We start from the raw sequence: 16,334 nt of genomic DNA on the forward strand, positions 1-16,334 counted from the left end.
TCACTTTCTGGGTGATATGCAGCACAAAACAGGCTAGAAATATTCCTCCTACCCCAAACCATGGTCAGGTGTAAACCTAGAAAACATATGAAGTAGACAAAACTTCTGCCCTAGCAAGAAGCCTACATTTTAAACTGCGCATTGAAAAAAGCATTCACTAGGATGTAATGTAAACATTGACTTACAGGCTTTGGTGTGCTCCATGTTTGTGTTGTATAAGTAGCTTGTTGAAACTGAAGGAGAAAGATTTATAATCTTACTTACACAAGTCAGGCAATGTTCTGTGGGGGAAGAGGGATTTTTAGGAGCTCTTTAAGTGAGGATAATGTGAGTATTTGGTCTTAAGCAGTGAAATGAAACAAGAGGGTAACATCTGAAGACAGGTTCATTTACTCAGCGAAGCCAAGTTAATGTATTAAGTAATAGTAGAGAGGTGTAAACTGTGTTTTATGCTCCTAAGCAAAAGACAGTTGCAAAATCTTCTCTATATATTCATTTAAAATTACTTTAACATAATAAACATAGCTAACATTTATTGTGTGTTTAGCATGCATAAAACACATTCCTCAGGAAAATTCTATGTGCTAAGACTACTCTACCCACTTTACAGATGAGGCATTGAGAAGTTATGCAACTCGCCAAAGGTCACACAGCTAGTAAGTGGCAAAGCCAGAATCTCAACTTAAGCGCAGCGCTGGATACTGGGTGCATTAAGTTGACTTTTATTGTCTGTGTTATTTTAATTGGCACAACTGCTGATATTGCTTATTCCACTTTTTTGCATCTAAGATAAAATCTTGTGGGTTGAGTCCCTTAATTCCACTGGGTTCACTTGAGAAGAATGATAATTACTAGTGCCATCTAGTGATTTAGTCTACTGATCTGATACAATAAATTGAGAATTTCTGTCAGAACTTTGGAGTATCAATTAATTGATTTATTCACAAGTATTTTCCTGAACTGAAAATTAGATTTTGTTCTTTAATAACTATTTTTTCTTTGATAAAGATAGAAGAACTACCAACTAGTAGGCAATTATAATTTAATTTCTATAATAGCTAACTCAAGGCCATTTGGAAATGTTAAAAAGAGGAAATTTTATACGGATGGTAGGAAAGATGACAATAGCTTGAAGAAATCTAGGAAAAGTTACGCAAATGGATGTAGACTCTAGTGAAAAGCTCCTTAAACATGTAGCAAATGTAGGTAGACCTTCCTATAATCAGTTCAGTAGGCATTGAAATTTTGTTGTATATCACAGTTACAACTGAGGACAGTATCTTAGAAATTCAGAATTTAAAGATCTGTAGCAAGTAGTAGAGAACCTGGTCCTTATTAGGTGACAGTTGAATATTTGTTGGATGTTGATTACAGAATAAAATCACTGCCACAAGATAGAAACAAGCTCAAACTTTTTTTAAAACAATTTTTACTTCCACATTTTTGTACCCAAAATATATGTGGCAGATATCAGTAAAGAATATTAATTGAGTGGGTCAGATTCAGCTACTCAACATTTCAGATAAAAGATCATCTTGAAGGAAGACAGTAACCACATTTCTTCTAATTTCCTCCAGCAATACAATTAACTACATTCTGAGCTGCCATTCCTGGTGGCAGTGTTGTTTACCTTTTCTTGGTAATCTTCTATTTTAACTTGATTTTTGTTCTTTAATTGTTTAAAATATATCACCCACTTTCAACCTCATGAAAGAGCACATGTGCACATGGGGTATTTTACCAAATCACCCAGTATCAGTGCTTTTTCTTTTTAATTATCTACTTTTTAGAAGAGATAAGTAATTGTACCAAAATACCATCTCTCCTTTTAATTCTTTTCTAAATGGCCAACATGCAGGAAATGAAAGTCTCTGGTCACTCCTTCCAGACACACACAGACACCAGCCTCCAGCCTCCTTTTTAACTCGGCATTTTCCATTTTCCATGCGATGCTTTGAATCCGTGTTTTCCTTCCTGCTCTTTCTACTCAATCTGATACTGAGACTGGCCCAAGCAGAAGAAGAACCAAACCAAACAAACAAAAAACCAAGCTGAGTGTCCAGCATCCTTGTCAGCTCCTCTGAGCCAGTGGATGGCACCTGGAAAATAAGAGGTGAAAATTTGGGCTCTGGTTTCTGTCATGAGGCAGATAATCATAGTTGGTGAAACTCAGGTGAAAGCCACTGTGAATAACGGCCACGCAACTGTATGGCTTTAAGCCAATCCCTTATTGAATGAGAAGCAAAATCTAATGAGAGTGATTGTCTCTGAGAATGAGATCTTAGGTTTAACAGCTGCATTTCCAAACCTGAAATGCAACACATGCAGGGCTCTTCTTTCGGTTGGGGCAAGAAGTGGCTTAAAGTTCTAATTTTCAGTCTATATCTCAAAGGTAATGTCTAGAAATCAATTTTCTGCTTGTCCTCTTGTTTAGTCAAGGGGAGAAATGTGCTGTTCATGAAGGGTTGAGGGCCTGACACCACTTCAAAAGAGCGCTCCAGGATCACAGGTTAAGGTATCTTCTGCCTAATCTCTTCCTCCCGCACTGCAGACAGCCTCAACCTTGACCTAGAGGGAATCTCCTTTCTAGAGGAGAGCAAGGAAATTCTGTTTCCATGTTAACAGAGGGAGGGCTCTCCTGTCACTGCCTGCTGCTGTTAGCTTTGTGGGCTCTGGGAGCCCAATTATGTGTGGAATCATTATGAAAAGGAGCCAGTGCGCAAACTGGCGTGCAGAAAACACAGACACAGATTCCCTCAATAAATAATGGAATGTGCTTGTGTGTTGGTGCACACATTTGTGGTATAGAAGATTACCTTTCAAAGTGGACTTACTGTGCAATTGGAAATGAGCTGAGACCCCCATTTCTATACCTTTCCTGCTTGGATGGTCTGGATGTCATTGACACAGGCAGCAGAGAAAATAACAGCAGGGTTAACTGTTCATGCAAGTGTAATAATAGTCCTTAACAGAAGAAGAGTAATTACCTTTGTCTAGTTTTCCCTGCTGTAAAATGTAATAAAATAGAGACCAGTGTCTACTGCTGATAGACACCATCCTTCTCTTCTGAAATACACGCCAATGACTCTGAAACACCCTTTTCTCACAAGCTAAATTCACATCTTAATTTTGAAAAATCCATTACTGTTGGGTAGATTCCCTGAATGCATTTGACTGTTCTCAGGCCACTGCTATTAGGTGGGAAATCTCAAAGCCGTAGGAGATTTACAGCCTGGGAGATGACAGACCATGGGTGGGTGCATTCCCATCCCCCATTGCTTCTCCAACATTATGATGACAGGAAGTATCTGTGTAGCAGAAGGAAGAACTTCAGAGGGGTGGCTTCATTTGGAAAGAGAAGCCCCTGTTAGCAGCCGGAAGCAGTGGTGCTGAAAAGCAATCACTGGTGTCAAGAACTTTCTTAGCTAAGCAGTGCAGCTGGTGGCAATAAATAGCATTCTAATAAAGGAGGATGTTCAATTCATGACATAAGCACATACTGTTTCAACTACCAAACATAATTTATGAAGCTGCATATGTCTGAAATGGATTTCCCCCCTATACATTTATAAATAAAAATGCAAAGATTTCAAAAGGAGGAAAAGATCTGCATTTTAAATCAAAGTAAAATGGGAAGATCAATGAGAAGTCCACTGCTTTTTAAAAGTACGCTATGATACATCACATTTTAAAAGTGTGTTGGGTGTCATATTGTACAACCACTTCTATTCCTAAGAAAGATGGATGCTATTTTCTATGATGGTGAATGCTGTATTTATGACAAGGGGTCTTAATAATACTCCACCTCTTCCCAGAAGCTACACAAAGGCAAATGCTTACCTTGAATATCTTTGACCTTACTTTTGAAAACATGAGCACGTGTTCTCACATAAAACATTGATGAAACCCAATCAGTTTCACATAATCCTTAAAACAGTTCTGAAGAAACTAGAAAATGATGAACCAGAGAAGCTATGTGTACTATTGGGCTTAAACAACAGGGCTCATTTGACCTCTTAACTCATCGACTCTGCATGAGTAAGTTAAGTTATTCGTTTTGACATAACCAGTGGTTTATTTTACTATCTACTGCTGTTCTTTGTTACATGTTCTATTCATATCACATGTTCTTGCTCTTTATAATTATTGTGGAACATAGCAATTGCACAGACTGTATCGTATCCCACTGGGATAACCATGGTGGATGAGGGACCCGAAGAACTTGCCTTTGACTTAAAGTTTATTCCTACTGCTTTCTTTACATGAGAAAGATTTTTTACTGATGGCAGTCACAAAACTAACTCTATGTTTTAATGACTATGGAGCCACTTTGAATAGCACTTTATTCAGGAACTCCAAATGCCAATTTGTTTTCTACTGTGAGGTGTGTGTTCAAGCTTATGAAATGAATAGCTGGTTAATCTTTTAAGCTATTACTCAAGATAAAAATCCACTGAACCTGAAAGCAACATACAGCATTTACACTGCTGTTCTTTGAAATTTATTTTCCATGCTGTGTCCGTATAACTGTTAATAACATATTTTTGCTTTAGAAAGGAAGGGTCTGGTAAACTCAGATGTCAGTGGGTATCAATATTTTATCATTTTGTTGACTTTGAAACTCATTAGTGATAGAGAAGCCGAATTTCTATTCTCTTCATGATGGAAACATAAAAAATAGGTAGTGTTGCAGCATAAAGACATACTGTCAAATGGATATTATTTTTGTGTTTTAATTGTAAGCACAAACCCAGTCTAAATAAGGGCAGACATATTTCGAAGCATCATCTTACAAAGTCAGGAACCATTATAGAATAACATGAAAGCTTTAACATGTTCTACTTGCTGAGGAGAAAAACACTTAAGATAATCAAAAGGGAGAGAGCTATGAGAAAGATTTTGCTTGACTCTGTCCCCAAAACTGTTCAGAACCAGATGGTTTCAGAGATATTATACATGAAACTGATGAAGATTTCAACCCAGTGGTTTCTGGGGGAATTCTAGGCAGATGCCATCAGGATGTGCTTAAAAATTTAAACAGCACTAATGAATTCCCTTAAATGTCTCTTAAAATGCATATGGATTCTCCAAAGTTCATTACTTTGATTTTGTGTGTGAAGTGGATAGCTGCAAGTCCAAACAGGGGAATGCAGTGAGTCAAGGTTTTAAATCATTTGCGTATATGTTCTTTCTCTAAGGCAGCAACAGGGAAAACCTGCAAGTTTATCTTACTTTTCAAGGAAGCATAGATGAGCAATTGGTGAACATTAGTTATATTAAAAGTAAGTTTTGGTCATGGCTGAATATTGCCTCTCTTTTCTAAAATCATTAGCTTAGGATGGAATTAAACTGACACACATGTGCAACATTAAAAAGAGTGTTGACAAGAAATTTCTCAGTCATTGCTCCATGCACTAGGGACGAGCACACACCTTTTGTTGTTGATTGTGGGTGGAACTTAGACAATTTTAAGTGCAAAAGTAGAGTTAAGAGTGGTACCGCTCTCTTACATTGAATTGCACCATGTAAATTGAAGTGTTAGAATCATCTGAAGCGCCTTTTGGGAAACACCACCTCCTGTCTGTACTCTTGGCATAGTCTTTCATTGATAATCCTCAATATTGTCACTTTAAAAAAATTATACTTTACGTTCTGGGGTACATGTGCAGAACGTGCAGTTTTGTTACATAGGTATGCACGTGCGATGGTGGTTTGCTGCATTCATCCCCTGTCATCTACGTTTGGTATTTCTCCTAGGGTTATCCCTGCCCTATGCCCCCACCCCCTGTTATCCCTTTGCTAGCTCCCCACTCTGCAACAGGCCCTGGTGTGTGTTGTTCCCCTCCCTGTGTCCATGTGTTTTCACTGCTCAACACCCACTTATGATATAAGTGAAAACGTGATGTTTGGTTTTCTCTTCTTGTGTCAATTTGCTGAGAATGATGGTTTCCAGCTTCATCCATGTCCCTGCAAAGGTCACGAACTCATCCTTTTTTATGGCTGCATAGTATTCCATGGTGTATATGTGCCACATTTTCTTTATCCAGTCTACCATTGATGGGCATTTGGGTTGTTTCCAAGTCTTTGTGATTGTGAACAGTGCTGCAGTAAACATACATGTGCATGTGTCTTTATAACAGAATGATTTATAATCTTTTGGGTATATACCCAATAATGAGATTGCTGAGCCAATGGGGACAGCATTGAATCTATAAACTACTATGGCCATTTTCACAATATTGATTCTTCCTAATCATGAGCATGGAATTTTTCTCCATCTGTTTGTGTCCTCTCTTATTTCCTTGAGCAGTGGCTTGTAGTTCTCCTTGAAGAGGTCCTTTACATCCCTTGTTAGTTGTATTCCTAGGTATTTTATTCTCTTTGTAGCAATTGCGAATGGGCATTCACTCAAGATTTGGTTCTCCGTCTGTCTGTTATTGGTGTATAGGAATGCATGTGATTTTTGCACATTGATTTCGTATCCTGAGACTTTGCTAAAGTTGATTATCAGCTTAAGGAGATTTTAGGCTGAGACGATGGTGTCAACTAAATATACAATCACGTCCTCTGCAAATAAAGACAATTTTACTTCCTCTTTTCCTAATTGAATACGCTTTATTTCTTTATCTTGCCTGATTGCCCTGACCAGAACTTCCAATATTATGTTGAATAGGAGTGGTGAGAGAGGGCATCTTTGTCTTGTGCTGGTTTTCAAAGGGAATGCTTCCAGGTTTTGTCCTTTCAGAATGATATTGGCAGTGCGTCTGTCATAAATAGCTCTTATTTTGAGATACGTTTCACTTATACCTAGTTTACTGAGAGTTTTTAGCATAAAGGGATGTTGAATTTGTCAAAGGTCCTCTCTGTATCTGTTGAGATAATGATGTGGTTTTTGTCCTTGGTTCTGTTTATGTGATGGATTACATTTATAGATTTCCATATGTTGAACCAGCCTTACAGCCCAGGGACAAAGCTGACTTGTTTGTGATGGATAAGCTTCTTGATGTGTTATTGAAATCAGTTTGCCAGTATTTTATTGAGGATTTTTGCATCAGTGTTCATTATGGATATTGGCCTGAAATTTTCTTTTTTAGTTGTGTATCTACCAGGTTTTGGTATCAGGATGATGCTGGCCTCATAACATGAATTAGGGAGGATTCTGTCTTTTTCTATTGTTTGGAATAGTTTCAGAAGGAATGATACCAGCTCCTCTTTGTACCTCTGATAGAATTCGGCTGTGAATCTATCTGGTCCTGGACTTTTTTTGGTTAGTAGGCTATTAGTTGCTGCCTCAATTTCAGACCTTGTTATTGGTCTATGCAGGGATTCTATTTCTTTCTGGTTTAGTCTTGGGATGATGTAAGTGTTCAGAAATTTTTCTATTTCTTCTAGATTTTCTGGTTTATTTGCATAGAGGTGTTCATATTATTCTCTGATGGTAGTTTGTATTTCTGTGGGATTGGTGGTGATATCTTTTTTGTTATTTTTTGTTGCATCTATTTGAGTCTTCTCTCTTTTTTTCTTTATGAGTCTGGCTAGCGATCTATTTGGTTCATGTTTTTAAAAAGCCAGTTTCCGGATTCATTATTTGTTTTGAAGGGGTTTTTGTGTGTCTGTCTCCTTCTATTCTGCTCTGATCTTAGTTATTTCTTGTCTTCTGCTAGCTTTTGAATTTGTTTGCTCTTGCTCTTCTAGCTCTTTTAATCATGATAGTGGGGTGTCAATTTTAGATTTTTCCTCATTTCTCTTGTAAGCATTTAGTGCTGTAAATCGCCCTGCATACACTACTTTAAATGTGTCCCAGAGGTTCTGGTATGTTGTGTTTTTTTTTTTTTTTTTTTTTTTGAGACGGAGTTTCGCTCTTGTTACCCAGGCTGGAGTGCAATGGCGCGATCTCGGCTCACCGCAACCTCCGCCTCCTGGGTTCAGGCAATTCTCCTGCCTCAGCCTCCTGAGTAGCTGGGATTACAGGCACGCGCCACCATGCCCAGCTGATTTTTTGTAGTTTTAGTAGAGACGGGGTTTCACCGTGTTGACCAGGATGGTCTTGATCTCTTGACCTCGTGATCCACCCGCCTCGGCCTCCCAAAGTGCCGGGATTACAGGCGTGAGCCACCGCGCCCGGCCCCGGTATGTTGTGTCTTTTTTCTCATTAGTTTCGAAGAACATCTTTATTTCTGCCTTCATTTCATTATTTATCCAGTAATCATTCAGGAGCAGGTTGTTCAGTTTCCATGTAGTTGTGCGGTTTGAGTGAGTTTCTTAATCCTGAGTTCTAATTTGATTGCACTGTGGTCTGAGAGACTGTTATGATTTCTGTTCTTTTGCATTTGCTGAGGAGTGCTTTACTTCCAATTATGTGGTCAATTTTATAATAAGTGTCATGTGGTGCTGAGAAGAATGTATATTCTGTGTATTTGGGGTGGAGAGTTCTGTAGATGTCTATGAGGTCTGCTTGGTCCAGATCTGAGTTCAAGTCCTGGATATCCTTGTTAATTTTGTCTTGTTGATCTGTCTAATATTGACAGTGAGGTGTTAAAGTCTCCCACTATTATTGTGTGGGAGTCTAAGTCTCTTTGTAGGTCATTAAGAACTTGCTTTATGTATCTGGGTGCTCCTGCATTGGGTGCAAATATACTTAGGATAGTTAGCTCTTCATGTTGCATTGATCACCTTAACATTATGTACTGCCCTTCTTTGTCTCTTTTGATCTTTGTTGGTTTAAAGTCTGTTTTATCAGAGACTAGGATTATAACCCCTGCTTTATTTTTATGCTTTTCATTTGCTTGGTAAATCTTCCTCCATCCCTTTATTTTGAGCCTATGTGTGTCTTTGCACATGAAACGAGTCTCCTGCATGCAGCACACTTGACTTTTTATCCAATATTTGCCAGTCTGTGTCTTTTAATTGGGGATTTATCCCATTTACATTTAAGGTTAATATTGTTATTTGTGAACTTGATCCTGCCATTTTGACACTAGCTGGTTGTTTTGCCTGTTAGTTGATGCAGTTTTTTCACAGTGTGGATGGCCTTTACAATCTGGTATGTTTTTGCAGTGGCTGGTACTGGTTTCCTTTCTGTGTTTACTGCTGTCTTCAGGAGCTCTTGTTAGGCAGCCTGGTGATGACAAAATCTTTTAGCATTTGCTTGCCCATAAAGGATTTTATTTCTTCTTCATTTATGAAGTTTAGTTGGGCTAGATATAAAATTATAGGTTAAAAATTCTTTAAAGATGTTGAATAATGGCCCCCACTCTCTTCTGGCTTGTAGAGTTTCTGCTGTGAGAGCCACTGTGAGTCTGATGGGCTTCCCTTTGTGGGTAACCCGACCTTTCTCTCTGGCTGCACTTAGCATTTTTTCCTTTATTTCAACCCTGGTGAATCTGATGATTATGTGTCTTGGGGCTGTTCTTCTCAAGGAGTATCTTTGTGGTGTTTTCTGTATTTCCTGAATTTGAATGTTGGCTTGCCTTCCTAGGTCAGGGAAGTTCTCCTGAATAATATCCTGAAGAGTGTTTTCCAACTTGGTTTCATTCTCCCCGTCACTTTCAGGTACATACACCAATCAAATGTAGATTTGGTCTTTTCATGTAGTTCCATATTTCTTGGATGCTTTGTTCATTTCTTTTCACTCTTTTTTTCTCTAATCTTGCCTTCTTGCCCTATTTCATTGAGTTGATCTTCAGTTGCTGTTATCCTTTCTTGTGCTTGATCGATTCAGCTATTGAAACTTGTGTATGCTTCACAAAGTTCTCGTGCTGGGTTTTTCAGCTCCATCAAGTTGTTTATGTTTTTCTCTGCACTGGTTTTTTTAGTTAGCATTTTGTCTAACCTTATTTTAAGGTTCTTAGCTTCCTTGGTTTGGGTTAGAGCATGCTTCTTTAGCTCGGAGAAATTTGTTATTACCCACCTTCTGAAGCCTGCTTCTATCAATTTGTCAAACTCATTCTCCATCCAGTTTTGTTCCCTTGCTGGTGAGAAGTCATGATCCCTTGAAGGAGAAGAGACATTCTGTTTTTTTGGAGTTTTCAGCCCTTTTGTGCTGGTTTCTTCCCATCTTCGTCGATTTATCTACCTTGGGTCTTTGAAATTGGTGACCTTTGGATGGGGTCTCTGAGTGGACATCCTTTCTGTTGATGTTGCAACTATTTCTTTGTTAGTTTTCCTTCTAACTGTCAGGCCTCTCTGCTGCAGGTCTGCTGGAGTTTGCTGGAGGTCCACTCCAGACCCTGCTTGCCTGGGCATCACCAGCAGGGGTTGCAGAACAGCAAAGATTGCTGCCTCTTCCTTCCTCTGGTAGCTTAGTCCTAGAAGAGTACCTGCCAGATGCCAGCCAGAGCTCCCTTATATGAGGTGTCTGTCAGCCCCTGATGGGTGATGGGTGATGGGTGATGTCTCCCAGTCAGAATACACAAGATTAAGGGAGCCACGTGAGGAGGCAGTCTGTCCCCTGTCAGAGCTTGAGCACTGTGCTGGGAGATTTGTTGCTCCCTTCAGAGCTGCCAGGCAGGGACTTTTAAGTCTGCTGAAGCTATGCCAACAACCTCCCCTTTACCAAGGTGCTCTGTTTGAGGAAGGTGGGATCTTTATTTGTAAGTCCCTGAAGGGCTGCTGCTTTTTTTCAGAGACGCTATGCCCAGTGAGGAGGGAGGCTAGTGACATGGTCTGCCTGCAGTGTCCTTGATGAGCTGCCATGGGCTCTGCTCAGTCACTGTGTAAACTTCCTGGCAACGTGGTTTTTTTTTTTTTTTTTTTAAACGTGGGCAAGGTTAAAATTGTGTACTAGAGCCTCAGCAATGTCCCAGGTTGAGCCCAGACTGCTGTGCTGGCTGGGAGAATTTCAAGCCAGTGAATTTTAGCTTGCTGGTCTTCATAGGGGTGGGACCCGCTGAGCTAGATCACTTGGCTCCCTGGCTTTTGCTCCCCTTTTCAGGGGAATGAACAGTTGTGTCTCGCTAGTATTCCAGGCACCACTGGGGTATGAAAAAAAACAAGCTGCTGTGGGTAGCTCAGTGTCTTCCCACATGGCCCAGTTTTGTGCTGGGAACTCATGTCACTGGTGGTGTAGGCACCAGAGGAAATCTCCTGGTCTGTGGGTTGTGAAGACCATGGGAAAGGCGCAGTATCTGAGCCAGAGTGCCAGAATAAGTCTCTAATAGCTTCCCTTGGCTAGGAGAGGTAGTTCTTGGGCCCCTTGCTTTTCCTGGGTGAGGCAACACCCCACCCTGCTTCAGCTCTCCCTCCTTGGGCTGCACCCACCGTCTAATCAGTCCCAGTGAGATAAACCAGTTACCTCGGTTGGAAATGCGGAGATCACTTACCTTCCGTGTCATTCTCTCTGGGAGTTGCATAGCAGAGCTGTTCCTATTCATCCATCTTGCCAGAAATTGCCCATTTTCACTTTTAACAGAAGGAAATGTGCTTTCTGCTGCTAATGAAATTCTTGTGGTGGTGTAAAAGGTAACAATGAAAAATTTTGAAGAACACAAGCACCTAGTGGCAAGGATTTCCAAGTGTGGAATTGGGATGCCCAGCTTCTCGAAATCTGGATTCATATTTTTATCTGTCTACTTGTCCTGGTAGTTCCTTCAGCTTGATGGGTAGTAAACACCAGCCATTGTTTTACAGGAGAAATTTCTTTCCAATCTCAGTACCAGCGAAAGCTGGGTCTTTATTTTTACCCTCTGGACAATGTGGATCTTGAACTGAGATGACTTCTCTCTTTTCTCTGGTCATTCAGAAACATCAAACCAAATTGGTCTTTCTTCAAGTAATCATATAAATTGTGCAGCATGCATTTTGAGTGCTAATTTTAATCTTGACTTCATTTTATTTCTCTTCACCTTCATTCCCTCATTTATTTCGTTTTTTAACCTTTTGTAATGTTTCCACCCCCGTAAGGCACCCTCAAATCCATTTATACAAAAAAGAACATAAATAAATAATCCAAATTTGAAAATGTCATTTTCTTCCTCATATCCTTTTACCCTCAGTGCTTTAAATGACTAAATTCTCCCTTTTTTCAGTCAGCATTTTTATTCAGTCTTCCTTTTAAATATCTCTTGAAGCCCCTCCTTGTTTTTCTGTTCTCCTGCTATTGCCTTAATTCAGGTAGGCCACCTGACTGGCCTCCCTTTTAGACTCTAATTTTAATAAATTCCACCCCCATGAGTATGATTATTATTTCTCTGCTTACAAATACAAATATTATTATTACTTCCTTGCTTAAATTCTTTGGTTGGCTTTGTACTTCCTGTAGGCTAACATCTACATTTCTGCCATGTTCTGTTTGTTATCTGACCCCAGATTTTCTTCTAGGCTTTTTCACTGCCCTTCCTCATAACCCCATGCAACCTGCCAGTAACACTGACCTGCTAATACCATCTTGAACATGCTATATTGTTTTCATGCTTCCATGTTGTTTTTATGCTATTCTCTTTGCCTGGAAAAAACAATCTCTGTGCCCTAAGCCTTGTCCCTATATTTCCTAGAGAAAGACAGCCTCTTGTGGAAGCCTCGGCTCAAATGCTACTATCTTCCATAAATGCCCAGGCATAAATAGTTACTCTGTTCTTTCTGCCACCTTTCAACTTGGAATAAATTTTCATGGTGGTACAGCCCACAGGTATTTTAAGTATTTATTTGTTTCTTACCTTGGTGAGACCCTAGTTCTATAGCAGTAGGATGTTGTTATTCTTCTTTGCATCCTCAGTGTCCAGCATAAGACTTGGCACATTGTAGGTGTTCAATAGATGTTTATTAAATTAATGAATAGAGGAATGAATTACTGAATAAGTGAAGGAATGAGTAGATAAATCACTTACTTCTGGTCAATGAGAGAGAGAACCAAATTCTCTTGCCCTGTTGAAAATACTGGTGATTTCCACATTTTTACCACTTGTTGTGGGTTGAACTGTATCCCCTCCACATAACCCCTACTACCTCAAAATGTGATAGCATTTGGAAATAAGGTCATTGCAGATGTAATTAGTTAGGATGACGTCATAAACAGGGTGGGCCACTAATTCAACATGACATGCTATAAGCAAATGGTCATGTGAAGATAGAGATACACAGGGAGACAACACATGATAAAAAGGCAGAGATTGGAATAATGCAGCTGCGAGCCACGGAATGCTAAAGATTGCCAGCAATCCACCAGAAACTATAAAATGCAAGGAAGGGTTCCCCTACAGTTCTCAGAGGGAGAATGACCTTGACATTGCCTTGATTTTAGCTTTCTGGCCTCCAGAATTGTCAGACAACAAATTTCTGTTGTTTTAAGCCACCTAGTTTGTGATAACTTTGTTATAGTAGTCTTTGGGAACTAAGGCATTCTCTAAGCTCACTTTTAAATGTGGGGATTATTTTTATGTACTTTTATTTCATTTAATTATAATATGCATAACTCATTTTAATTTACTAATGTTTATAATGTTTCTAAACAATACTTCTCTCAAATATTTCAAATAAATACTTCAAATGTGAATGTCTTATTTATCAGTAACACCACTTAAAAAGTGGTCCTACCAGAGCAGTATTAAGTAGAGTCCTTATCTTGCCTGACACTGGAGCAATAAAGTCTCAGTAATCAGAGTTAATACAGTTTTTGAAAACTCTACGGAGTGTCATTTACATTCAATAAAAATGAATCAATTTTAAGAGAAAAGTACAACAATTTGTTTATCCATTCACATGTTGATGAACAATTAGGCTGTTTCCAGTTTTTGGCTACTATGAATTAAGTTCCTATAAATGTTCATTACAAGTCTTTGTGTTGACATATGTTTTCATTTCTCTTGGATAAATATCCAAGGGTCAAATTGCTGGGTCGTAGGGTAAATGTATGTTTAAAATTATAAGAAATTGTTAAACTGTCCAAGTGTTGTACCATTTTACCTCGCCACTAGCAATGTATAAAAATTTCCATTGTTCCATATTCTCCCCAAATATTGATATTGTTAGTCTTTAAAACTTCAGCTATTCTAATGCGTATGTATATTTTGTGGTTTTAATTTGTATTTTTCCTAATGACTAATAATGTTGAACACTTTTCTTTGTATTTATTGGTCATTTGTACATATTCTTCTGTGAAGTATCTGTTCAAATTATTTGTCCAGTTTCTAAAACTAGATAGCATGTCTCCTTACAGCTCTTGAGTTGTAAGAGTTTTAAAAATGTATATCCTGGATACAAGTCTTTGTCAAATACGTTTTGCAGAAATTTTCTCCTAGGCTATGGTTTGCCTTTTCGTTTTATTAGTGGTGTGATTTAAAGAACAAAAGTTTTTCATTTCAGTGATGTCCAATTTATCATTTCTCTGTCATGACACATGATTTTTGTGGTTTATCTAAGAAATCTTTGCCAACGTCAAAAAAGTTTTTTGTCTCATTTAAAAAATAATTTCATAAATTTTTCATGTTTAAGCTCTAATCCATTTTGAATTATTGTATATGGTGTGAGGTAGGGGGTCAAGATTTCCTTCTCCTTATAAATGTGTAGTTATTCAAGCATTATATTTTTTAATTCCTATGTTTTCTGCATTCAATTGCCTCAGCATACTTGTCAAAAATCAGTTGGCATTTATGTCTAGGTCTATTTCTGGACTCTCTTGTCTGTTCTATAGATCTATTTGTCTATTTAGCACACTGTTCATGACTGAAGCTCTATACTAAGTCTTGAAGTTAGGTAGATTAGTCCTTCAAATTCATTTTTCTTTTTCAAAATTATTTTGGTTATTCTAGGTCCATTGCATTTCAATATTAATTTGAGAATTAACCCATCAACTTCTAGGAGAAAAAAAGTACTGCTGGTATTTTCCTTAAAGTTGCATTGAGTCTATTGACAAATTTGTTGAGAACTGACATCTTAACAACATTAAGGCTTCTGATTCATTAACTTAATAATAATTATTTCAACCTTCTTTGCTTCTCTCAGTAGGAATTAACACATTTAAAAATTGTTTTTGTTAAAATTTATTTCTCAAAGGTGAACCATAATTCTTCCTTTTGTTACTTGGGTCTTTTTATACCCAGAGCAGGACAATGTATGGACTATTGAAAACAAAGGCAGAACTAAGAAAAACCATTCTGATATTGGTCATAAATAATTTTTCTTCCTTATTCCATGTAATAATAATATTCATAGAATAAAATTGGATTATTTTACAATGCAGATGCTGTTGACTTACAGAGATTACTTTTACAGTCAGGAAAAAAATGACAATGCACAGACATAAAAGAAAATAACTATAGGACTCTAAATTTTAACATTACAGATAGGAATGTGAATGACGTATGGCATGAACATATCCTTAAATGACCTATTTAGAAGACAACTGCTCTTTTTCAGATTTTTACTTTTCTTCCTTGGCTATGTCATGAGCCCAAGGCCACATGACAACAACTGAAGGTTGCATATACTGATCGTATGTTGAATTTATATACTAGTTGTAGATTATAGATTGAGATTTTAGATTGAGAGTTTATAGAGCAGATTATAGATTAAGTTTAGATGTAGGTTGTAGATTATAGTAGAATTACCCTGGATGTTTTACTGTGCCCTAACTTAGATTTTCTTAGATTTCATGACTTTGCAAACTTCAGGAAAAAGTATAGTGTACAATTCCCTTCTCCATAGTTTTGAAATCCAAAAATCTCTGAAAACCTTCAATTTTTAGAAGTAACTAATTTGGTAGCAAAACTTGATCTGACCTCAACTCACTTAGTGCCCAAACCTAACTAAACAGGCATGGGGATATTTTTGGCATTTTCTATCATTTAGTATAAATATCTTAAAAATGAACTGTAGAATTATTTATGCATTTGATTATGGGATGCTGTTGTACACCCTTCTGGAATGTTACAAATGGTATATGCATCATATAAACTTGGAAAAATTCTAAATTCTGAAATGCATGTGGGCCCAAAGGTATTAGGCAAGTGATTTTTGACTTGTATATCTGCCTTCTTATATATTCTGAAGTATTGCAGTCAAGCTGTGGGGAATTTGCAGAATTTAATTTTTTTTTGTTACATCTGATTTATAAGTAGCCACAAAAATGGTAAGGAAGAAGTCTTTCATTTTTGGAAGCTCAGACTTCATTCCCTCTTTTTAATAGCAGCTCGCTCCTTTTGGGGCATGGGTGTTCCCTATTGAGGACTAATTAGGGTGTCTCCTCACAATTTAGTAGCTGAAGAGACAGAATTTCCCATTTCCTGCCTCAGTGCTGTCAAAAGTTGGGCACATGTGATCCAAGCTTTGCTATGAAGATGAATAGTCTTGCAATTATGATTTTTGGATGAACAACCCAATGACCAAGTGAAAGACTAGAC

At 38.1% G+C, this 16,334-nt stretch overlaps 1 protein-coding gene across 2 annotated transcripts in view; it reads right to left on the reverse strand.

The window, feature by feature from the left end:
- Positions 1–1,086: 1,086 nt before the first annotated feature.
- Positions 1,087–16,334, reverse strand: part of CUNH15orf41 (chromosome unknown C15orf41 homolog) — a 227,978-nt gene continuing 212,730 nt past the window's right edge. Inside the window, exon 11 of one of the 2 annotated variants that reach the window (XM_032261221.1) lies at positions 1,087–2,099. In XM_032261221.1, coding sequence (XP_032117112.1) covers positions 2,072–2,099 — 28 coding nt within the window. In that variant the 3' untranslated portion in view covers positions 1,087–2,071. The remainder of the gene's footprint in view (positions 2,100–16,334) is intronic. The other variant, XM_032261220.1, reaches the window with a different exon arrangement.

The sequence above is a fragment of the Sapajus apella genome, unplaced genomic scaffold (genome assembly GCF_009761245.1).
Source record: "Sapajus apella isolate SASKATOON/1434 unplaced genomic scaffold, GSC_monkey_1.0 scaffold122, whole genome shotgun sequence".
Taxonomy (NCBI): Eukaryota; Metazoa; Chordata; class Mammalia; order Primates; family Cebidae; genus Sapajus; species Sapajus apella.